Source organism: Nerophis lumbriciformis, linkage group LG21 (genome assembly GCF_033978685.3).
Source record: "Nerophis lumbriciformis linkage group LG21, RoL_Nlum_v2.1, whole genome shotgun sequence".
In the NCBI taxonomy this organism is placed as follows: domain Eukaryota; kingdom Metazoa; phylum Chordata; class Actinopteri; order Syngnathiformes; family Syngnathidae; genus Nerophis; species Nerophis lumbriciformis.
In genome coordinates, this window is record NC_084568.2 from 14,401,992 (window position 1) to 14,427,708 (window position 25,717).

Genomic DNA, 25,717 nt, shown 5'->3' on the forward strand with positions numbered 1-25,717 from the left:
TCTCTCTCTCTCTCTCTCTCTCTCTCTCTCAAGTTAGACCTACACTGTTTCAATATCCATTTCTCTGTTCTCAATTGTTGATGATAACAACAAAACACCCCCCCCCCCCCCCCCCCTCACACACACACACACACACACACACACATGCCACCCCCCGGATTGTAAATAATTCAATGTATATACTCTGATGATGACTGTATTATGATGATATGAATCAATTTAAGTGGACCCCGACTTAAACAAGTTGAAAAACTTATTCGGGTGTTACCATTTAGTGGTCAATTGTCCGGAATATGTACTTCACTGTGCAATCTACTAATAAAAGTCTCAATCAATCAAAAAAAAAACACAAAGTATATATGAATAGTGGCTGTAGTTTTTTTTTTTGAGACACTAGATGGCGACCAACAGAAAGCGGGAAATATACACGACGAAGAAGTAGAACAAGACCCGGAAATGAAATTACTTCCACTTCCGGGTTTACTCCTCGCTCAACGACGTCGTGAAAACGAACCCGCGCGTCTGACTATTAAGTTCCCCTGAAAACTTGGCGTTCATAGTCTCATAAACCCTCCCAAACGGACTCAACTGGTGTGACTTTTACAAATCGGGCGCCTTAATCGCAGTTAAGGTCAAGAACAAGGAATTGTAAGTGAATGCGCGTCAATTGTGTACAAGTGTGCTAACAGCGTTAGCATTAGCATGTAGCCATGTTACTTTTTGACAGCATTTTTTGAATGAGTCACGCCATCAAACTTATGGTTTGGCTATAATAACACATGCATTTATTTGAAGCCGTCCTGTACTTTTGACCTGTGTCTAGCTGGATGTGTTTGGTTAATTGCCCGTGCAGTGCAGCTAATGCACTAGCTGAGGTAGGAGCTGGTGAACTTTTTTTTTGCCCAACTCTTTGCCAACTTGTGTTGCTCTGCAGAAGAGAGGATGTCCAAACGGGACGCAGAGGAGCTGAGGCCGTGGGTGGAGCGCACCGTGAAGAAGGTGCTCGGCTTCTCGGAGCCCACTGTGGTCACCGTGGCGCTGCAGTGCGTGGGGAAGGGGATGGACAAGAGGAAAACGACAGGTAACCATCCATCTATGGCTGAGTTGATATGGCCTTTTATTAATATCTTGATATTTTTAGGCCATGTCATGATACACGATATATATCTTGATTAGAGATGTCCGATAATGGCTTTTTGCCGATATTGTCCAACTCTTAATTACCGATTCCAATATCAACCGATACCGATATATACAGTCGTGGAATTAAGACATTATTATTCCTAATTTTGTTGTGATGCCCCGCTGGATGCATTAAACAATGTACCGTATTTTTCGGACTATAAGTCGCAGTTTTTTTTCATAGTTTGGCCGGGGGTGCGACTTATACTCAGGGGCGACTTATGTGTGAAATTATTAACACATTACCGTAAAATATCAAATAATATTGTTTAGCTCATTCACGTAAGAGACTAGACCAGTGGTCTGCAACCTGCGGCTCTTCAGTGCCGCTCTAGTGGCTCCCTGGGACTTTTTCAAAAATGTATGGAAAAAGAAAAAGATGGGGGTAGGGGGGGGATATATTTTTGTTTTAATAGGGTTTCTGTAGGAGGACAACATGACACAAACCTCCCTAATTGTTACAAATCCCAATGTTTTTATTAAACATGCCTCTCTGATGAGAGTATTTGGTGAGCGCCGTTTTGTCCTACTAATCTTGGTGGTCCTTGAACTCACCGTAGTTTGTTCACATGAATAACTTTCTTCAACGATGCCAGAGAAAGACGTGTTTTATGCCACTCATTCTTTGTCTCATTTTGTCCACCAAATGTTTTATGCTGTGCGTGAATGCACAAAGGTGAACTTCGTTGATGTTATTGACTTGCGTGGAGCGCTTATCAAGCATATTTGGTCATGACTGCAAGCTAATCGATGCTAACATGCTATTTAGGCTAGCTTTATGTACGTATTGCATCATTATGGCTCACTTGTAGGTATATTTGAGCTCATTTAATTTCCTATGTCCTCTGTGTATTTGATTTATATGTGCATTTCTCATGACACATTATCCCTATGTAATATTGGCTGCATTTCCGATAGTTGTTTGTGTGCCATGTTGTTCCAGACCACAGCAAACGTAACCCAGCTTGCATAGATTGTTATAAATACATTAGAAGAAGACAGCCCGCCATTTCCTTTAACTTGGACACACACATCTATACCTTTGGCCATTCTGAGCCAGTAATTTCCAGGAATCATCTCTCCTTCTAAGAAGCCTGTTTGTGCCAGCCTCCGACACAGTCATTTTGATAGTAGGCTAATTTAGCTAATATAGACACTTACATCATGTGTTGCCTTCATTATATCACTTATAAAAGGCTTTTTATTTTTTGCGGCTCCAGACAGATTTTTTTTTTGTATTTTTGGTCCAATATGGCTCTTTCAACGTTTTGGGTTGCCGACCCCTGGACTACACGTATAAGATTTCATGGGATTTAGCGATTAGGAGTGACAGATTGTTTGGTAAACGTATAGCATGTTCTATATGTTATAGTTATTTGAATGACTCTTACCATAATATGTTACGTTAACATACCAGGCACCTTCTCAGTTGGTTATTTATGCCTCATATAACGTACACTTATTCAGCCTGTTGTTCACTATTCTTTATTTATTTTAAATTGCCTTTCAAATGTCTATTCTTGGTGTTGGGTTTTATCAAATACATTTCCTCGAAAAATGCGACTTATATATGTTTTTTTTCCTTCTTTATTATGAATTTTCGGCCGGTGCGACTTATACTCCGGAGCGACTTATACTCCGAAAAATACGGTAACAAGGTTTTCCGATATAAATCAACTCAAATTATAGAAAAAAAATGCCAACTAGGCACTGCCATATTTATTATTGAAGTCACAAAGTGATATTTTTTTTAACATGCCTCAAAACAGCAGCTTGGATTTTGGGATATGCTCTCCCTGAGAGAGCATGAGGGGGTTGGGGTTACCGGGGGGTTAGTGCTGCAAGGGGTTCTGGGTATTTGTTCTGTTGTGTTACGGTGCGGATGTTCTCCCGAAATGGGTTTGTCATTCTTGTTTGGTGTGGGTTCACAGTGTGGGGCGCATATTTGTAACAGTGTTAAAGTTGTTTATACGGCCACCCTCAGTGTGGCTGTTGACCAAGTATGCTTGCATTCACTTGCGTGAAAAGCCGCAGATATTATGTGATTGGGCCGGCACGCAAAGGCAGTGCCTTTAAGGCACGCCCCCAATATTGTTGTCTGGGTGGAAATCGGGAGAAATTCGGGAGAATGGTTGCCCCGGAAGATTTTCGGGAGGGGTACTGAAATTCGGGAGTCTCCCGGGAAAATCGGGAGGGTTGGCAAGTATGACTGGGAGACGCAACTGCTCTGTACTTCTCCCTACGTGCGTGCACCACGCCGTACAGCGGCGTTTTAAAAAGTCATACATTTTACTTTTTGAAACCGATACCGTTAATTTCCGATATTACATTTTAAAGCATTTATCAGCCGCTAATATCGGCAGTCCGATATTATCGGACATCTCTAATCTCGATATTTTGCCTTAGCCTTGAATTAACACTTGATGCATATAATCACACCAGTATGATGATTCTATGTGTCTACATTAAAACATTCTTGTTCATACTGCATTAATATATGCTACTTTTAAACTTTCATGCAGAGAGGGAAATCACAACTAAGTAAATTTACCAAAACTGTATTTATTAAACAGTTATTAAGCAGTGGCACAAACATTCATGTCATTTCAAAACAGAAAGTGCAAGCACACACACCACATCCCACCTCCCCGGATTGTAAATAATCAAATGTAAATAATCTAATGTATATACTTGTTCTCGGGCTGGGCGATATGGCCTTTTTTTAATATCTCGATATTTTTAGGCCATATCGCGATATACGATATACGGTACATCTCCATATTTTGCCTTAGCCTTGAATGAACACTTGATACATATAATCACAGCAGTATGATGATTCTATGTGTCTACATTAAAACATTCTTGTTCATACTGCATTAATATATGCTACTTTTAAACTTTCATGCAGAGAGGGAAATCACAACTAAGTCAATTTACCAAAACTGTATTTATTAAACAGTTATTAAGACAAACATTCATGTCATTTCAAAACAGAAAGTGCAAGCACACACTCCACATCCCACCTCCCCGGATTGTAAATAATCAAATGTATATCCTTGTTCTTATGCTTTCTGAGCTCACTATGTTCACCGCTCGCTGTACATATCCTACGAAGTGAGACCTACTCTGTTACAATGTCCATTTCTCAGATGATATAATTGTTGATGACTAGTGTGTGAATGTGAGCGTGAATGTTGTCTATCTGTGTTGGCCCTGTGATGAGGTGGCGGCTTGTCCGGGGTTAGGGTTAGGGTTAAGCTGCATTCGGCCTTCCCCCGAATGCAGCTGAGATAGGCTCCAGCACCCCCCGCGACCCCAAAAGGGACAAGCGGTAGAAAATGGATGGATGGACTGAAGTGCTGATATCAACCAAACATAACCCCTCCCCTCAACCCCCTCTACATGCCACCCCCCGGATTGTAAATAATTCAATGTATATACTCTGATGATTAACATGTGTGATGACTGTATTATGCTGATAGTATATATTTGTACCATGAATTGATTAACGTGGACCCGACTTAAACAAGTTGAAAAACGTATTCTGGTCTTACCATTTAGTGGTCAATTGTACGGAATATGTACTATACTGTGCAATCTACTAATAAAAGTCTCAATCAATCAAGATTGTCAGAGACATTTTTAAACAACTCATTAGTGCACTTTGTGCATGATGTCACTAAGATGACATATCAAAACGACACTAAATTAAAGTGCACTTTTTTTGTACAAAACGCCACTACAATATTTTAAAACAAATAAAGTGCACTTTTGTGCATGATGTCACACAAGATATTTCAATAACAGTCAAATAAAAATGAGCTGCATAAAAGGAAATCAAATAGTGTATGTCCTTCGCTATGTGGTAGGTTCCTGCAGACGTTATCTCCTTCTGTTGTTGACTATTTTTTTCATACGGTGTTGATATGGAAATGGAAGACGCCAGGCTCAATTCGGTCAGACCTGGTTGCTTGGGCATTTTGTTGGGTGTGGCACCGGCCGGAGATGTTGACATGCAGAGTTTCAAGCACTCCTCATTCTCTAGCGGGTGACTTTTCAAATGATACTACAAATTAGTAGTGTTGCTACTTTTTGTAGCAACGCTTTTGCCGCACACTTGACATATTTCGGTTGTCTGTTCAACATCTTCCCGCTTGAAGCCAGACGATGGACCCTGTATTGTTTTTCTTGGAAATGTATTATTTTTGTTACCAGATTCGCACCTTTTCTCTCTCGCATTACCACTCGCACCACTCCGCTAGCTCCACAGCTAACTTTACCCATGCTGCTACCGCTCCGCGAGGGCGTATGACGTTGCTCACGTGACAGTATGTGACGTATGTAACAAGGTGCGCTTGTTTTATGTCTCTGTGAGAAGGAGAGACAAGAAAGAGTGGGAAACGCATGTAGTGTAATGCCCGCAACTAAAAGCAACTGTGTGACAACTTATACTCGAATACTCGCGTTATAGTCATTTTCTATATCGCACAGAGACAAACCCGCGATATAACGAGTATATTCGATATTTCGCCCAGCCCTCCATCCATCCATCCATTTTCTACCGCTTGGCCCTTACGGGGTCGCGGGGGGTGCTGGAGCCTATCTCAGCTGCATTTGGGCAGACAGGTAACGTCCTCTGTTATTGAAACAGTGTCATATACTGTAGGTGCGTGAAAAAATCTATTATACCATTGCAAAGACCTAAAACCTGCTCAGTGGCCTTGTGGTTAGTGTCTGCCCTGAGATAGGTAGGTTGTGAGTTAAAACCCCGGCCAAGTCATACCAAAGACTATAAAAATGGGACACATTACCTCCCTGCTTGAGGGCGTTGGGTTGGGGGGAGTCTGTGTGTATGTGTGGCGTATATTTTTGTGGATGCATGTTTGTGTGTAAGCCTACAGTGTGTCTCTGTTCCGCGGCCTTGATCTTGAGCAGCCGATAAGTCCAAAGTCAACAACAACAGGTGTGTGTCCATGAGAGACAAGAAGGGAGTTTGTTGTGCCTTCGCTGCACTGTCCTTCGGGGGAGTCTCGAAGCCAGGGAAACAATCCAAGTTAGAATGTTTTGTATGCGAGTGAAAATAAAATTTGCTTTTCACTCTAAATTGTCTATGACTGGTCCTCAAAAATCCTGCGAGGCAGACAGTCCAATGTGATCCAAATCACAATAGTGTCCACAGTTCTTCCCGCATCCTCCAATCATTTGTGGCAGCTTTGGGATACTTTGAAGACTGCTACTTAAGTAACGTATTTAATTGACATAACGAGTGCGCTGCTGCTGTGATCGTGACGCTAATGAGAAATTGGATACGTTTGTTTGCAGTTGATTTCCTGCTACACATATTAGTCTCATTTGCAATTCATGTCTGCAGTTCTTTTTATGATGTGAAGTTCATATTTTGTCTCATTTAGCTCTCGAAGTCCCTGTTGTTTAGCAATGTTAGCGAGCGATGTCAAGGTTCACTAAGAGAGATTTATTCATCTAGTTTATTAATGCTATTAAGGATATTTTTTTGATGTTAACACATAACACCAAAGACGCTCTAATGTGGTCATCAGTGTTGAATAACCTGCTACCTGGATTTCCTGCACAACAACTAAGCTTTTAGTTTGTTAGGAAAATGGACAACAAAAATAAGGTGGATTGTACCAACAATCACAATATTTATTACTAGGACTTAACATGATGTTAGTTTATTTGCACAAGCAGGTCTCCATAGTTATATTTAGGCATAGCGACCACAAAAGAACACAAATGTATGCGATCTCTTGTCCTTTCTTTACGTTTAGTTCTGCTCTCAAATACTAATATAGTAGAGAATAAACTGGATTGCATCACAGAAAGTTTCTCAAACAAATCAAATGTTCAAACATTTTACAAAGTGATCACTGCAGACACAAGCATAGTCTTGATTGTATTCCACAAGATCATGAAAGTTATATTTTTAAGATCAGTTTGATATATATTTAGATATTTTTTGGGAAGTTGGACAAAGTTTAACCCAAACCAATGTGTCGAGTTGTTTTATTGAAACAAATACTTAACATGAGTAACTTTTTTGGAATGTTGAAATTTCATGTGTAGATGCACAAACAATATTAAAAGGGATCATATGTTTTTTTTTCTACGTGTAAAACACTTCTTTGTGGTCTACATAACATGTAATGGTGAATGTTGCGTAGACGATGTTTTACAGACCATCTTCAAACTGCTTTCTGACGACCTGCGCCGTTTTGTGGGCCGTCTTATTTACGTGCCTCCACTTCGACTGTGTCTTCTTCCGTTCATCTTTGTTGTAGACTTTAGCGCTTCCATAGCGAGTCTACTGACTTAAACGCTACTGTATATTAGAAATGGCAACATCGGAGTCTGCCCCACAACAAGATAGAGAAAAATAAGGAATTTACCGGTATTGACAGCAGTGTCCAACTATAATGTTGGATTTGTGCAAAGCTCTTCGGGTAAATCTCTACCATAAATGAAAATATATCCGTTGACTTAACTAAATTTCTCCACCATGCCCTGATTTTATATTTTCAGTACTGATTGGGATCCCAAATACACAAAACAAGGTACCAATAGGTTGAACATTTTTTTTGTTTAGATCCCCCTTTAAAAGTACAGCATGAAACGCGACCAAAACAAGAAGCAAACCTATAAATAAAAGCACAAAACAGGGAACGGTGGTAGAAAAAAAGATAATAAATACCAAAAGTCCAACCGTGTGCCAATTTCAATGTTATGTGAAGAAAGACGAATAAAGGTAATCTGAATACTTATTTAAACTATTTTTTCCCTAAAAGACACATTTAGGCTATATTTTTAGGAAGACTCAATTACTAAAAGGATCGATAAGTTTGTTCGCAGACTTAGTCTGTGTTTCAAGTGGCTCTCTTGTCATTGTTTAGTATGGAAGGAGGCGGTTGATTGTTTCAGGGACGATGAGTGGTCCCAGACACATCATTTCCCCAGACAAACATTCCCTCTCCTCACGATGACAGCATTTCAGCCACATTAAAGTCAGTTTTAATTTAACAGTAGATTCTGGTTTTATTGGCCGATTCCGTGATTCCCCTCGCGAGTCCGTTATTGCGGAAATCTTAGGGCTCTACTTTGCTTCACTACACGTACACGCTCCAAACTGATTAATAACAAAAAGAAAAAGCAGGTGAGCCAAGCAACACACGCTCTGAACCTTGTCAGGTCAACCGTACGCTTCAGATTTTGTCACAAACCGTTCATCCCCTAATTCCCACTCTTATGTTTTTAGACCAACTGCACCCTTTCCTGAACGAATCCGCTGGAAGTTTTGTCGAGCGTCTTTTTGAAGCGTTGGAGGAGAGCCGCAGCACCCGTAGCAGCAAAGGATCAGGAGACAAGAACCGCAAGAGAGACCTGAAGGTAAAGCGCTATCCTCCTGTTGCAGGGTTTCTCCTAGACCGCTAAGAGACTTGTGGTGGTGGGGGCATGCCTACAATTACATCATCAAATAATTTGCATAATCTGCTATGATGATATGATTTTCTTCCAAAAAAAAAATGTCAGTAGTGTTTTTTACAATTGACTCTCCTTAGCTTTATCCTGCTTCTAAATGTTTTAACTCCTGTGCAGCACTTTGTGAAATGTTCTGTTTTTTTAAATGTGCTATATAAATAGTTGATTGGATTGGATACAATGGCTAAAAAAATGTATACCGGTACATACATTTAAAAATGTTTTTATTATTATTAATTAGAATTAAGATATATTTTTATATCTTTTTGCCATATTTTCAGTGGTTGTTGCTTATTGTATAATGTACTCTTAAGATTTTTTTCTTCTGGTGTTATTCTGAAATGCAGTCGTGTTTAGAGACTCTTAACTTCTGTCCCTTGATCTCCCTGACGAAAGGGGCGAGCCACAGCGAGCGTGACGTCACACTTGATTCGGGCTGCTCCAGTTGAACATTCTCTTCTTAAAAGCCGTCACTGTCCTCTTAATATTTGCACACTTTGTAGATCACTGTCCACGGGCACATCTGGTAACGTCTACATCGTAGACATGCCGACAGACAATGGCGTGCGTCTTGTTTAAATCCGGGTTCGGGAGCACTGTTTTCAGTAATCAAAGGCTTTTTTCGGTGGTCGAGTTTTCGCCACATCACATGTCAATAGTGTGCAAATAATAGGCTATATATGTATATCCATTCAAAATGTAACAACTTATTGGTGGTAATGTTTAATGTTTATGTGGTTTGGATTTAATGTCAGTTTGTCCCATGTTTATCGTCCGTGCCTGAAAAGTGATTGGCGTAGAATGAGGAAGTGTTGTTGTGTACCTGGCGGGGAAGCGCAGACTCACGGAGGTAAAACCTGTTCGACTTGTGCCGTTGTTTATCATAAGATTGGTAATAAATGTTAAAAAGTGCGACGGACGTTGTGTGATTTCTTCTGGGGGCTGCAATATATTACTTTACTTTTATTCGTTTTCAAGTAAAAAAACAACAACCCTATTTTCAAGGTGTGGCGGTAATAAAAATGCTGTGGCGGTCCACCACATTCATTTACATTAAGGGGAAACCCTGTATTGCATGTATCAACACATACTCTTCAGTTGATGGTTCTTTTTAAAAAATAAACCTTATGAGCTGTCTTTCTTCTACTTGTGTTCCTAGGATGTCTTTAGTGATGAGACTAAGAAAGGAAGCAAGCAAGCCGTAGTGGAGTCTGCAGAAGGTACAGTTCCCAAACGTAAGCGGGTCCCTCGTTTTCAGGAGGTGGAGGAGCCTGAGGTCACAGCAGGTCCGCCCGCCGAGAGCCCTGTAATGCTCAGCAAAATGCAGGTAGAACATCATCACAAACACATCTGCTGCAGGGCCACATAAGTGCAGTTCTTTCTGATTTTTTTCTGACTTCTTTTCCAGATCAAACAAATGATGGAGGAAGCCACAAAACAGATAGAACAGCGAAGGAAACAACTGAACATACCAGCTCCTACTGCAGTAATGACTTCATTCTGTGTTCTGCACATCACTTGGATGGTCATAGGGGAAAGAAAATAATGGCTTCCTTTAACAGGCACGCATGGAACCTTCAGCAATGTCCCGACTTCTTGGCAACGCTGCCGCCAGTGGCGGCTCCATTGTACCCTCGCAGGCCGCCAGCTTCATGAACGACGCCATCGAGAAGGCTCGCAAGGCCGCTGAACAAAAGGCACGCCTCCAGTCCCAGTTAACCATTCAACCTAACCTCCTCGGAGGTTTGGGAAACACCATCGCTCACAACTTTGTCGCACTGGCTAACCTTCACGCCATGGGAATCGCCCCGCCGTGAGTATTACCACAAAGTATCAAAACAGACCAACAACTTTGTCTGTTGATTGAGAATGTTCCACCCTTGTGCTATTGTAGAAAAGTGGAACTGAAAGAATTGAATAAGCCAACCCCACTCATTCTGGATGACAAGGGTAGGACAGTGGATGCCACCGGTAAAGAGATCGAGCTCACACACCGCATGCCCACCCTGAAAGGTATGTATGCTGGCACAAGAGAAAATGAAACGTTCATTATTGGTTTGAAATCGGAAAGATTAAGTAGAACAGTGGTCCTTAACCTTTTTGTCCTCTGGGCCCAACTTCCACGACAGGGGGATCCGGGGCACACTCAAATATTAACACTGAATTAGTAATCTTACTCTTGATTTTAATGGTATTCAGTAAGAGCGGCACCTGCAGATTAGTATCCAGACTTCGGTCAGGCTGATTACAAAAATAAATACTAATCAAACTGCAGTAGAAAGGACTCATAAAAACTGATGAAAAATACATTTACATACAATTACACAATGCTAGAATAAGTGCATTCATAGTGATTAATGAATAAGAATAATATATACATATATTTTATATATATATATATATATATATATATATATATATATATATATATATATATTTTTTTTTTTTTTCTTTTTTAAATAAACCATTAGTGGGACCACGTCAAACAAGCACAAAGTACAGCTATAGGAGCTGAAACAAATTCAGTATTTTTAAAGTATATGATAAAATAGAAAACTACTTGTTTAATAATTGTAAAAATGTTTCTTAAGAAGACACTTTAATTATGTGACATGATGCCAGCAAATCCCGGCTGTTTGTAAGAGAACAGAAACCTCATAAAAGATGTATTAAAACTTTTTTATACACACAATGGAATTAATACAGAGTATAAATATTGTGTATGTTTCGTTTGTCAGTAAACAACAACAATAAATAGTGGTGGATCACATTTGCCTTAAAGACATCTCATTCATTCAGATTATCCCCAACAACATCAATACTCATACTTTATTTAGTGATGTTAGAATTAAACGTCCAAATACAACAGTTTAGACAACGTTATTGACTTGTAAACCATCCATCCATTCATTTTCTACCGCTTGTCCCTTTCGGGGTCAGTAATTATAAATAATTTACTGCATAGTTTGTATTAATATTACATAGTTAAACAGTTCACTGAACTTCACTCTACTTCCTGTTGAAAGAATTACCAGTAAATGGAAGGACTTTTTTTTTTTTGGAGAACTTTTTACTATGGCTGTCAACGAAAAAAAAATAGATGAGTTAACTGAACTGTCTGATAAGCCGCAGGGTTCAAAGTGTAGGAATAAAGTAGCGGCTTACAGTCAGGAATTTACAGTAATTTCACAGACTGCTTTACATATCAAAGTAATAAAAATTAAGAACATTTGTGTTTAATTTGTTTGTGTAGACAAAACCATTGTTAAAAGTGACAAATGTTTCTTGTTACTCTGTTACAAGCAATTTCTCTGAATTGCAATGAATTCAGCTTCCTCTAATTCCAGTTCAACATTCTGTGGGATAAAGCCAATTCAATTCAAATTTCAGCTAAAAATAAATTGAAATTCCATATTTGGCATTTTTAACAGGTCTGGCTCACACCAGACCCTGTAGGAATTAAAACCTGTCTATTTTGCTTTCAATAATTCATTGATTCATAGTTGTTGTTTTTTTGGTTACCCTCACTCACAATTTCCTTTTTTGTCTCCAGCCAACATTCGAGCGGTCAAGAGGGAGCAGTTCCGTCAGCAGCTGAAAGAAAAGCCCGGGGAGGAGTTGGAGTCCACGTCCTACTTTGACAATCGCGTAAACCTCTTAGCGGCACAGAGGGCTCGCAAGAGCTTCAAATTCCACGAGCCGGGGCGCTTTGAGAAGATTGCCCAAAGAATCCGGACTAAGGTTGGGTTGAACTCAACATTGTCCAATTGTTTTTGGAGTGCTCCAATTAAATATTTGGGAACCATTGTGCACTGTTTTTCTGTGACAGGCTCAGTTAGAGAGGTTGCAGAATGAGATTTCCCAGGCGGCTAAGAAGACTGGAATCCACGCGTCCACCAAGCTGGCTCTGATCGCCCCCAGAAAGGACATTGGAGACAGCGAAGTCCCCAACATCGAGTGGTGGGACTCCTTCATCTTGCCCACCAACATGGAGATGTAAGCAATTACCACACATGAAGGCTATTACTGTGGCCCTTGGTTAGTCACCTCAAATATGCTCTTTTCCCATGAAGAACTCCAAAAACCAAATTGGATGAGGTGGTGCTTTTTGGTGTGACAAACTTAGTGGAACATCCTGCACAAATCAGCCCTCCAAGTAAGTGTGTAGCGTACAAGTCTGACACCACTCTCCTGTGCTATTGCTGCACCACAGTCATATTCATAATAGACTAAACGGGTTACAGGGTTTGTGTTTCTGTCCCTTCAGTTGACACCGACAAGCCAATCGCGCTGGGCTTATACCTGACCAAGAAAGAACAGAAGAAACTGAGACGGCAGACGCGCAGGGAAGGCCTAAAAGAAGTGCAGGAAAAGGTCCGTCTGGGACTTATGCCCCCGCCGGAGCCCAAAGGTAAATGTGCATTCTTATAACAACAATAACTAGTCATTCCAAGCAACAGTGGTACCTCTGTTTTCATTAGTCATCCGTTCCAAAAGGCCAGATGAAGACCGATTCATATGAAAACTGCAGCAATTTCTCCCATAAGAAATAATGTAAAACCAATGGTTCTGGACACCCACATTTATTAACACAAAACCACACATTAAATGGCAAATGACTATTGTTTTACATGCAGAAAACAATGCAAAGTGCATGTAAATAACGATTGAAATGGTTAAATGATCATTAAACATAGGGGGCTGCACGATTATGGCTAAAAATAAAAATATGAATGTGCATACGTATTTAAATCATGATTATTCATTATGTCAGGTAAAACATAGGGTTGCCCACAGGTAGGCAGTGTGCTTGCGTTAATGGTCCTGGATGTGAACATGTAATTTGTAATGAAATAATCACATAAAAAGTCTTAAGTAAGACATGTTCATAATTAGTATTACATTTCAGCTTTTTCTCTTAACTTGACACCGTTAGCTCTATTAATCTATTTTTAACAGGTTGCCTGTGCTACGACTGGACACCCCTGCTTCACCTAATCATACATTTTTGATTGTTTGTAGTGTGAAACATGTACCTAAATGACAAAATACATTCAGTGTAATGGGAGTACTCTCGGTAGAGTTCTTCAATGCGCAATTACATTTTCACATTCCCTGGGTTCATACGCATGCACAGATACAGGGGCTGCATGGTGCCAATTGGGAGCACGTCTCGCCAGAACACCGGTTAAAAAAAAGTGTCTCCAGACTTTATTTAGCCTAATGTTTAGCTGTTAGTCCTGCTCGTGCGACTCCAAGATGACCAGCAGAGAATTGTGTTGTGAAAGCGTCCACACCTGTCGCCGTCCTAAAACAGCAATGGGGTCTTTAGCACACGCCGAGTTAGAGTCCACGAAACTGAAACGAGGCCTGGGAAAGATTGTTAATCTTAGCAGGCAAGGTGGTCCGCATGGTAGTGGAGCTCCGTGCTCATAGAAAATGGTGCTCATAGAAAATGGTGCGGGTGGTAGCCACTGTTGCTTTTCTGCATAAGGGGCTGTGAAAGTGCTTCATTTGACAGTAGTGCACAATAATGATCAAACCAATCGTTATCAGGTCGATATCAGTAATTATGGCGTCATTTAAAAAAAGCTTTGATAACCAGTAGTTTTTTCTTTTTCCCATAACACTGAAATAAGTTGAAATTACCCATACAGTGTTGTAGGTGGGTTAGGATGAACAAATTAAGCGCTTCTTCCTCTTTGGATGTTCCAAACAGCTCTTAAGATCACCGGACCTCACAGTATAAACAAATATGGCATTGGTCGGACTTGGATTACCCGCTCAAAGTTGTTAACGATTTAAAAAATAAAAATAAAAAATTTTTCTCTTGCTTCGGCCTAATTTTTGCCCCCCCACCCCTCAGGAGCTTCTGTAGCTTGCGCCGTCCCTTTACTTTCTTAGCAGCACACACAGCAAAACATGGCTAATGCTAACGAGAACGAGACAAATTAGAATTTTGCTAAGAGTAAGATGCATTGTCATTTCAAACTACTAGTTTTTGATTTAATAAAGGAAAAACTTGTTTTGAATTATCTCTGTATACGTGTTCAACGGTTTCTTTAAAAAGGACGTAAATAAAATCGGAAATCAAATTTGGTGAAAAAATCGGGGCTTTTATTTTTAGGCCATATCGCCCAGGCCTCGGTACATAAACAATACCCATCCCTAATCAGTACATAAGCTTCACTGTGTATGGATGTGAGATCTACCATAGTAGTGATGTCATATTTGGTTAGGACAAATCTACAGGAACAGTTTGTCATTCCACCTTTTTTTGACTCTACTTTAAGGTGTGCACAAACTACACTCAAATCTATGTTTAGAAAATAATATATATAAATAAGTTATTGATATTGGTATGAGGTTGAAAAAAAATATCCTAGTTGAGAATTACCCTCATTTAATTGTGGCTGACAAAATCGTGATTGTGATTAAAATATGATTATTTGTGCAGCCCTAATTAAACATCAATTTTACCTTGTATTGAAGGCTTTTGTTGGCGGAAACGACTTAAGGGGATAGTCGGTGAGGGGGGATACAAGCGGATGCCACCTTTGTACTGTGCTGCAAATTATTTCATGAATTAAATAGAATACATTTTTGTTTGAATAAGAACAATACAGTTCAACATAGTTCACAAAACAATGAATGCAACTGCTGTGGTTTACAGAGTTTATAGCCAATGCTTATTTCCAACTCTTGTCCCTAGCTGGGCTTTTAAGAAATATAACATACTCTTAATACACGATAGAATCAATCAATATACTGAAATATCGCACAGTGAAAATAAAATACAAAGTAAGACCTTTAAAAAAAAAAAAAAAAAAGGTTAAGGTGTACGTTTTTTTTCCCTATGGCCAACACTTAATAGCCAATAACTTTTTAGAATAAATCACCTTCTTGAGCCAAGTGCTGGCACTCACAACTTAATTGGGCCACATGCAACCGTACCCAGTAAAAAAAAGCACACGGACTAAGTCACACCAATATGGTGATTCTTTGCTTGGGCACTTGATTCTACAGAATGATGCATTGACTAGTTTGTTATATGTAATGTAAAAACGGTATTTTAAGATGTTTGCCCAAAATCAAACCATGCGAAAAGTGTGTGCAATGGAACGTAGCTAACATATGCTGTCATCTTGTCAGTTCGCATCTCCAACCTGATGCGGGTGTTGGGGACGGAGGCAGTTCAGGACCCCACCAAGGTGGAAGCCCACGTCAGAGCGCAGATGGCCAAGAGGCAGAAGTTAGTCAGATGCTTCTTCGCTCGTCTCCATTGTTGTCACACTCTGTACGACTCGCTCATGCTTCTTTTTGCAGGGCTCACGAGGAAGCCAACGCAGCGCGAAAGCTCACGAGCGAGCAAAGGAAAGAAAAGAAGGTGAAGAAGTTGAAGGAAGATCTCACCAATGGCGTTCACATTGCGGTCTACAGGTTTGTTTTTAACAGGGAGTGCATACTCTCAGGCCATATGCACATGAACAGACATTTTCAAAAACACATGTTCCCCATTCCCGTGTTATTATACTATTCTCTGTCCACTAAAAAAAAAACATGCTCCCCATTCCCATGTTAGAAATTCTCCATTAATACGAGAAGAGTTTAAAATATTCTCTGGTTACTAAAAAAAAACATTCACCGGCTTTCATGCTCATTTTGGCCAATCAAAAACTTGAAAACGTAGCCACATTTGACTCAATTGCTCATTAAAACACTTTTTTGGTCAATATAGTGATATATTAAATCAGAGTGGCTTCCCAAATGTAATACATATTTATACTGACTTCTTTCAGATATACAAAATTTGATGACATATCCTGAAGTTTAACGAGTTGCCATTACTGAACGTGATGATCTCTATTACATATGGCGGTATACACTCAAACGTCGATATAATGCAGTCGCATATGACGCAACGTTCTAGCCTGGACAAATAATATTTTAATTTGGATTTCGATTAAGGCTTCTCACGGATTATGAAAATCCATCCATCCATTTTCTGCCGCTTGTCCCTTTTGGGGTCGCGGGGGATGCTGGCGCCTATTTCAGCTGCATTCGGGCGGAAGGCGGGGTACACCCTGGACAAGTCGCCACCTCATGGTTGCTACTTTTTATTTGACACAACACTAGTAGGCCTAATCACTAAACTCAACAAAAAAATAAGACATATTATTTCTGCGTTCACGTAACCGCGGACAGAGTCACATAATTGACCAATAAAAGGGAATTCACTGGTAAATGCAAAGTAATATAAAAGAAATTGACATGAATGCAAGTGAAATGTTGTCATTGTGGGGAGAATAATCATTTGTTTGGGAAAATGTTTCCGGTAGTGCTCATTAATCCCCGACACACTCAGCCGCCCCTTCCTGAACTAAACAATGTCGAGACAGCCGCTTGAAACAGTGACTAAACTACGAAGCTAAATCTAACAAGAACAATCCATACACCCACAACTCATCTCATCTGCTTGTGTTGTGGTGAACGACATCATCGATGTAACATCAATGTACAAACAGTGGTTGCAACTTGAGAGGTGCGTTCTTTTTTTTTTCTTTTAAAACAGCCTCACCTCTTTACTTGTCAAGCTGTGAACAGCACAGCACACTTCCCCCCTTTACAATAATGGGTGCGCCATATCCGGTCTGACTGCGCTAACAAAATAAAGATTTCAAAAAAGTACCTTAAGCATGTATGTAGTTTAATGTACTTAAAGTACTTATTGATACATTTACACAATTATTATGCTTTGACCTAAAATACTGGTCAAAACTGTCCAAAGATGTATTGTACCAATAAATGTGAGGATTTTTGCATTTAATTGGGAAAACATTTCATTAAATTGGATTTTACACAAAAAGCACACACTCTATGATGGTAAAATAAGTGTAAAAGGTAAATAACTGAATTAAAAACTAAACTAAAAACTGAATTTTATTGTTTTTTTTTTATATTGCTATTGTTATTTACATGTATTGTTATTGCTATTGTTATTTTACTTTTTGTGGGTTATTCGTTACTAATTCATATGTTTTTTTTTAACTATTTAAAGTTGACTTTAGGTGGTAAAATAAATGTTTTCAAATAAATGTATAATCGTGTAATTAATCATGATTACAATATCAATTAAAATATTTGATTATTATTTTTGCCATAATTGTCTAGCCCTACGACATTCTATATGACACGGTCGTGCCGTGGACCCTGAATTTTCGCTCGTTTACATCGTGGCTTTTTTTCCACTAGGGACAATTGCGTTGTTTTTCACAATATATTTGCGTACTTACAAACTTTAAAAGTTAATATTTATGAAAGTCTGCAAAAAAAAGAGGAATTATGAAAAAACTAATAAAATATTGACCCATCGATGACCAAACCTACTGGTGGATAGTTTCCGCCCCATTCTGTGACGTTTGAGCACAGTCCACCATTCATGTCACGTGGAGGCACTTTCCACCAAGAAGGTTTAGGCAGCCGACCTGTGCGCATAACTTTACCTATATCACACGCGTTATGAAGACCGAAACATGTCTCGTAGAAGTTCAAAAGAAAATGTTGTCAAACGGAAATGTTATTGTTTCACAGTTGCTGATAAAATTGCAGCATCGGATCAGATTAGGTCTGGTATTTTTCAAACAATTAGCCCGGGATTTGGGCATCAATGATTCTAACCGTGCGAGGATGTGGAAGCGCAAAAGAAAAGCTCCAAAAATGTATGAATGACCTTGACAATAGCACAGGACTAGGTCTAAAAAAGCTTAAACTTGCAGATGATCAACATTTGGATAAATACACTTTGGGTTGGTTTACTCAGCCAAGAGGTGAAGGGGTGCTGATTTCTGGGCCCATAATCAAAGACCTATTACTACTCCCATAACGCGAGGTATCAGGATAATGCATTTATTTGTTAAATGTTGTCTTTTTGTTCATTAAACTTGGTTTGGGGCTCATTTTATTGTATTCTTTCAAAAAGAAAAGGTTAAAAAATAAGGATTTTGATATAACGCAATCTGTGTTTTATAGACCCCAACAACCGCGTGATATCGAACTTTGAGTGTAACGCTTAAAGGGGGACTGCACTTTTTGGGGGAATTTTGCCTATTGTTCACAATCCTTATGAGAGACAAGAAGACCAAATGTTTATTAATGCTACACTTTGGATGCGTCCACAAATTAAGCATTAAGCCATGAAGGAGAATGTTGGACATGCATGTGGACCAGCTCATGTATAACAGCATGGAGACTAAGACAAGTTTAAAAAATCATAAACATACAGTTTTAAAGCCACAAAATATCTGTCGGAACCATTTCTACAGGCAGTACTGTTCGATCCCTACTAAAAAAGGCTTACATGCGTGATCTAATGTGACACATTTCTTATGATACAGGCCAAGAAACTGCATTTTACCCGCCCGTACACAAATGATGTAGGGCTGGGACATATGGCGGAAAACCACATCACGATATAAGTGTCTCTTATTGGTCTATCGATAATTATTCATATTTTTTATGAGCTACGGAAAATAAGGGCCAAGAGAAAATGTATTAAATGTAAACATTTTTATTTCAAATGTAGCCTTCCTCTGATTATACTCTCTTCAGCTATCAAGGCAGAAAGGAAAGGAAATGTCAACACAAGAATGGAAAACACTCAATGTAAACTAAATTGTAAAATCACATTGAACACTTAACAATAACCTCTTAAAATAAAGGTGCAAAAATAAGATATTGTTTTATCTCCCAGCCCTATGATATAGCCAGAGTTTTCATAAGCTCTGTTTCTAAGGACAAATACAAAAACACCATGCATTTTTAAAATGTCTGTGCTGGTGTTGGACATAGCTATGAACAAATGTTACTGTTTCTTGTCTTGACATGCAGAATCCGCAACCTACAAAACCCTGCTAAGAAGTTTAAAGTGGAAGCCAATGCCAATCAGCTGTACCTGACAGGCACCGTAGTTCTCCATAGAGACGTCAACCTGGTCGTGGTGGAAGGAGGTGAGAAGTTGCACGTCACATGATTCTCAGGTGCACCACAGCGTCCTTGCCAGCCATCAAAGGGTTTAGCTCCACAATGTTGCCTATGACGATGGACACAACATTACAGTTCAGTACTCCAAACAGGAAGTCTTGCAATATGCCATAAAGTCAGGTAATGGAGAGTAATATAATGAAGTGATGGCACATCTACATGCTGAGCCGACTGGGTAAGTGGTCAGAGCCCAATCTTTCAGTCCAGCTCCATCTGGTTGCTCACTGCACCAATTGGCCCCAAAGCAAGTGGACTATAACACTAGAGAGGTACTACAGCTTAGTAGTTTAATCTATGACTGAGCTCATACTGCAAAATACTAGAATTTGAAATCAATGTGCCCCGTTGGAATGAATTTAAATTAAATTATTCTGTTTTGGATTCCCACAAAAACGTTAACATGTTCCCCCCCTGAGAGATTGCCACCTTATTGTGGTTAAGAGCTACCAGCAGGAGATAAGTCTTCAGGTGGGACACCTAAGTTGTACAGGTGTGAAAGTAGAGGCCTGGCAGAGTGCAATCCTCTACTCCAGGTTGGAGTCAGACACATAGGTCCTGATTTATTATAGGTTTGCGTGTACTAAAACATGTGCAAACTTGATAGCACATGCAAAGCTGATCTACTTAACGTGTACAAAGTGGATTGCTTTTCTTTGGTGAGCAGAATAAGGCGTGCAATCCATTTTGCGTCTGTCTCCATTAATATGCAAAATATATGATAATCATCAAAACCCTAGAAGGAGAAAATTCTAATATAATTATTTAGCACGTGCAATGTGATTTTTATTTTTTTTAACACTCAACACCGTTTTGCACTTCTTTTTTTTTTTTAGTAATTATACAAACTGACAGTTCCACACACGGCTGCAGGATCAGTGCTTGCGCTGTACAGACGAGAATGCTCTGTCATACGTGTGTGTGTCAACAATTTTGGATGGTCAGAAATACAAATATTACATATATCGTCCATTCAGCAACATATTACAGCTGTTAGAAGATTTAAGGGCTGATTAGAACAAATTCAATTGATGTGTTTTGGTGTCCTTTAGTATTTCTTTAATAATGTTTATTTTTTTGCCACATAAAATCTATATCCTTAAAATATTTCTTATATGAACAAAAAATTGTTGAAGTATGCATTTTTGCGTATTGAGCACAGTAAGTGCAGCCTCTCCAAGGCACCTTCAGCAAAAAAAAAAAAATAGTCTCTGTAGATGCACTGCACCACTGCTTCTAAAATGCCCATAAAAAGTGGGAGATGTCTCCTGCATATTTGAATGAATGTGAATGTTGCCATGGTGATAACCCGTATGGTACACGCACCACTTTACAATTGTACACACAGTCTCAGTAAATCACACTGCCACTAATAGTACACGCTATTTTAATAGATTGCTCTCGCTGTTTAGCGCGTGGTATTTGGATCTTAGTAAAAATCAGGCCTTTACTGTAGCTAATAGCCAAATTACTACTGGATTAGCACAGAAAAATAGTGCTGGAGTGAGGTGGAGCAGTGTGTATGCACGATGGCCTGCCCCTCACATTTCTGACTGCCCCCTCATATATGCCTGCCGATGAGCGATATTTGAAGACGATTTTCATTTACAGGAAAAGTGACATATTGGTTGTCAAGAGAGTTTTCTCTGTTTACATACCTTCAACACATGCGTAAACCTACCGGAGTTAATCTCTACACTTTTCTTTGTGCCATGTGTTTGAGAATGAGGACCACGCAGAAGACCTCTGCTTCCGATTGACTCTGCCTCTTACCCATACGTGCTTTGTGTAACCAATCAGATGGCACTGTGGGCAGGACAATGCTGGGGACAGAGTTTTAAATGGGCTGGATGAAATTTAAAAAAAAGCTGACGCATGTTTGTTACATTTAAAATGTTAGGAGTAGTAATATCATCATCATCATAGGCATCCGTTGTTATATCATTGAATACAAATAAAAGCTGGCTTATGTCGCCACGGCGATATTTAGTAGTAATAATAGAGGTTAAATAGTACTATTTGTTATCAATATTTAAATTTAAAAAACGTGAATACCGATTTAAGAAAAGAAAAAAAATGTTGATGCCTAAATATGTTTAAATGCCATAAATTGGCGCCGATAATCGGCACTAGTCTGTACTATACCAAGGTTTCTTAACCTTTTTGACCTCGAGGCCCAACTTTTCCACTACAGAGGGGCCCGGGACCTACTTAAATATTAATTATGAATTAGTAATCTTACTCTTGATTTTAATAGTATTCAATAATTATATCTAACCTACTTACAGTTTAACAGGATAAACCTTGTCAAGTGATATTAAAGCATGTGTCATTACAAATTGTATTATCAAGGCTTAGGTCAAGCTGATTACAAAAATAAGTATTTATCAAATATACTGCAAAAAAAGGAACTGATACAAAATAAATGTACATACAATTCAGCAGTGCTAAAATAAATACATTCTAACTAAATGAATACCAAATAGTAATACAATGTTTCCTATATAAACTGTCAATAAAGTTAAAGTGTTAATGAAAATACAACTTCACCATTTTAGTCATAATTTTTGCGCTTACGGATCTTTTTGTTTCATATACAATTGTTTGTCCCGAAATAAACTAATTAGTCATAGTTTTTGCGATTAAAACACTTCTATAACTTTAGCTACAGACATTTTTTTTGTTTGAGATTTTCATTACTGCCACAAATGGTTGAAAAGTGTATTACAACTGAGTACCGCTCTAGCCCATATGGACTACAGCGGAGAAACATATTTTTTGGCGGCCCCCTAACGGGTGCTCGCGGCCTATTAATGGCCCTCGGGGTTAAGGAACACTGTGCTCTGCTATATGCAGTTCTTGTATTGGGTCCCATTTCATTTCCGGCCCCTTTTTTTCTTGGTTCCTCAGGCCCCAAATCTCAGAAGAAGTTCAAGAGGCTCATGATGCACAGAATCAAGTGGGAGGAGCATAACTCCAAAAGAGACGGTAATAGCGAAGTCTGGATGTGTGTTTGCGTTTGTCAAGATATCTAAAGCTGGCACGTGTGACTCCCATGTAGATCTGGACGGCGATGACGACACGAGGAGGAACAACAAGTGCTATTTAATTTGGGAGGTGAGTCAGTCACAGCTGCAGTGGAACCTCCATTTACAAACTGAATTGGTGCTTCGGCGGGGTTCATAAATTGAAAAGTTTGTATAGTGAAGCAACATGTCTCCATAAGAAACAATGTAAATATGAATGATTGGTTCCAGCCTTGACAAAAGTCCATATTTTAGTGAATGTTTGTAGACTTTGAACACAATATAAAGTGCTATACAGTACTGTATATCAAACAAACATAACGGGGTGATGGTTCGACTATGTCTTTAATGACAAGCTGAACTGTCCTGTATGTGCTGCTCTTAGGTGCCCTCACAAACAATCAGAAATCAGAAATATCTTTCAACAACCGTATTGCTCCAATAACAAACATTTTAAAAGTAAAATCCACTTACTGTACAGTAGCATCGGCGAAGGAGGAGATGACAAGAAAGCAGCAGACTGACAGAGGGAGAACTTGGGGTTTGATTGATTGAAACTTTTATTAGTAGATTGTACAGTACATATTCTGTACAATTGACCACTAAATGGTAACACCCGAATACGTTTTTCAACTTGTTTAAGTCAGGGTCCATGTCAGGTGGGGGTAAGGGCTCTGTGTGTGCCTTGGAAGAGGTGCCACTGAACAAGAGATAGCTCTTCTCTCCGCTGAGAAAGTCTGCTTTAGCAAGTTTTTCCAGAAAGGTCTGGTCACATCACAATTAAAACTTGCTGTGGTATGAAGCCTGCTTTGTCATATCCTCCACACTTGTGAACGCCATCACAAATAATTTATTTTTAACCCCTCAACGATTCAGCCCTATTCACGCTGGTCTGTTGTCTTTTTGGGACTCATATTGAGTTACCGGTAGTAAAATAGACAAAACCTGTCAAAAGGCGAAACAACACAAAAAATGCACAGACGCTGATGCGCTGAGAAGTGACTAGAAGTGTACTGGCGGCAAGTATGTGTAGGGCTGCGCCTTTGCAACAATCCTGCGCCCTGTTTTTTGTCTGCAGGTGTGACACAAAATGTATGACTGAATGAAGTGGTCGTACACAGACATATTTGGCTCTACACTATATTGCCAAAAGTATTTGGCCACCTGTCTTGACTCACATATGAACTTGAAGTGCCATCCCATCCCTAACCCATAGGGTTCAATATGATGTCGGTCCACCTTTTGCAGCGATTATAGCTTCAACTCTTCTGGGAAGGCTGTCCACAAGGTTGCGGAGTGTGTTTATAGGAATTTTCCACCATTCTTCCAAAAGCACATTGGTGAGGTCACACACTAATGTTGGTCCAGAAGGCCTTGATCTCAGTCTCCGTTCTAATTCATCCCAAAGGTGTTCTATCGGGTTCAGGTCAGGACTCTACACAGGCCAGTCAAGTTAATCCACACCAGACTCTGTCATCCACGTCTTTATGGACCTTGCTTTGTGCACTGGTGCACAGTCATGTTGGAAGAGGAAGAGGGCCTGCTCCAAACTGTTCCCACAAGGTTGAGAGCATAGAATTGTCCAAAATGTTTTGGTATCCTGGAGCATTCAAAGTGCCTTTCACTGGAAATAAGGGGTCAAGCCCCCAACTCCTGAAAAACAACCCCACACCATAATTTCTCCTCCTCCTTAAATTTCACACTCGGTACAATGCAGTTCTCATGGCAACCTCCAAACCCAAACTCGTGCATCAGAGTGCCAGATGGAAAAGCGTGATTCATCACTCAAGATAATGCGTCTCCACTGCTCTAGAGTTCAGTGGCGACGCGCTTTACACCACTGCATCCGACGCTTTGCATTAGATTTGGTGATGTATGGTTTAGATGTAGCTGCTCGGCCATGGAAACCCATTCCATGAAGCTCTCTGCGTACTGTACGTGGGCTAATTGGAAGGTTGGAGCTCTGTAGCAACTGACTGTGCATAAAGTCTCTTTGCACTATGTGCTTCAGCATCCGCTGACCCCTCTCTGTCAGTTTACGTGGCCTACCACTTGGTGGCTGAGTTGCTGTTGTTCCCAAACTCTTCCATTTTCTTTTAATAAAGCTGACAGTTTACTTTGAAATATTTAGGAGCGAGGAAATTTCACGACTGGATTTGTTGCACAGGTGGCATTCTATGACAGTTCCACGCTGGAAATCACTGAGCGCGGCCCATTCTTTCACAAATGTTTGTAGAAACAGTCTCCATGCCTAAGTGCTTGATTTCATACACCTGTAGCCGGGCCAAGTGATTGGGACACCTGATTCTGATCATTTGGATGGGTGGCCAAATAATTTTGGCAATATAGTCTATCTAAAGTTCGTAAATTGAAAAGTTTGCAAATAGACTGGGTTTGTAAATTGAAGTTCCACCGTATAAGTTTAGGACTTTGGAGTAGAAACGAGCTAATAATAACTGTTCCAGGGCACAGCCAAAGACCGCAGCTACGGGGACATGAAGTTCAAGCAGTGTCCCACAGAGAGCATGGCCAGAGAACACTTCAAGAAGCACGGCACAGAACACTACTGGGACCTGGCCCTCAGTAAGAGCGTGTTGGACAGCACAGACGATTGAAGCCTTCCCGGGAGAACGTCACATCACAGACCCCCTCCCGTCAAGGACTGATTGGCATCACATTTGAACTTGGACTAACAGGATCAATAAAGCCTGCAAGAACATGTGACAGATCTTGTGTGTGTATGAATGCGAGTGTAAGCCTGCATTTTTAGATTGTGACAGAAATCACTTAGCCTACAGGTTTACTTTATGATAGGATGCCTGAAATGTATTCTAAGTAAAGTTGTCAATAAACACCTACACCACCAGCCAATGACTAGACTTGTATTCTGCAAATATTTTGTAGATTGGACCATGAAGTGTATTCAGTCAAGGGCATAAATCCAAAATAACATGTTAGTTAATAGGCGTTGACATATT

At 39.8% G+C, this 25,717-nt stretch overlaps 1 protein-coding gene across 1 annotated transcript; it reads left to right on the forward strand.

The window, feature by feature from the left end:
* The first annotated feature begins 437 nt into the window (after window positions 1-437).
* On the forward strand, window positions 438-25,605 carry prpf3 (PRP3 pre-mRNA processing factor 3 homolog (yeast)). The gene is made up of 17 exons (XM_061982900.2): window positions 438-648; window positions 935-1,081; window positions 8,453-8,583; window positions 9,836-10,003; window positions 10,085-10,162; window positions 10,239-10,489; window positions 10,571-10,689; window positions 12,230-12,417; window positions 12,506-12,672; window positions 12,750-12,832; window positions 12,944-13,087; window positions 15,829-15,928; window positions 16,003-16,116; window positions 19,564-19,682; window positions 22,624-22,701; window positions 22,775-22,830; window positions 25,205-25,605. The coding sequence occupies exons 2-17, from the start codon at window positions 943-945 to the stop codon at window positions 25,352-25,354; spliced, it is 2,085 nt and encodes a 694-aa protein (XP_061838884.1). The 5' UTR covers window positions 438-648; window positions 935-942; the 3' UTR covers window positions 25,355-25,605.
* Window positions 25,606-25,717: the final 112 nt, after the last annotated feature.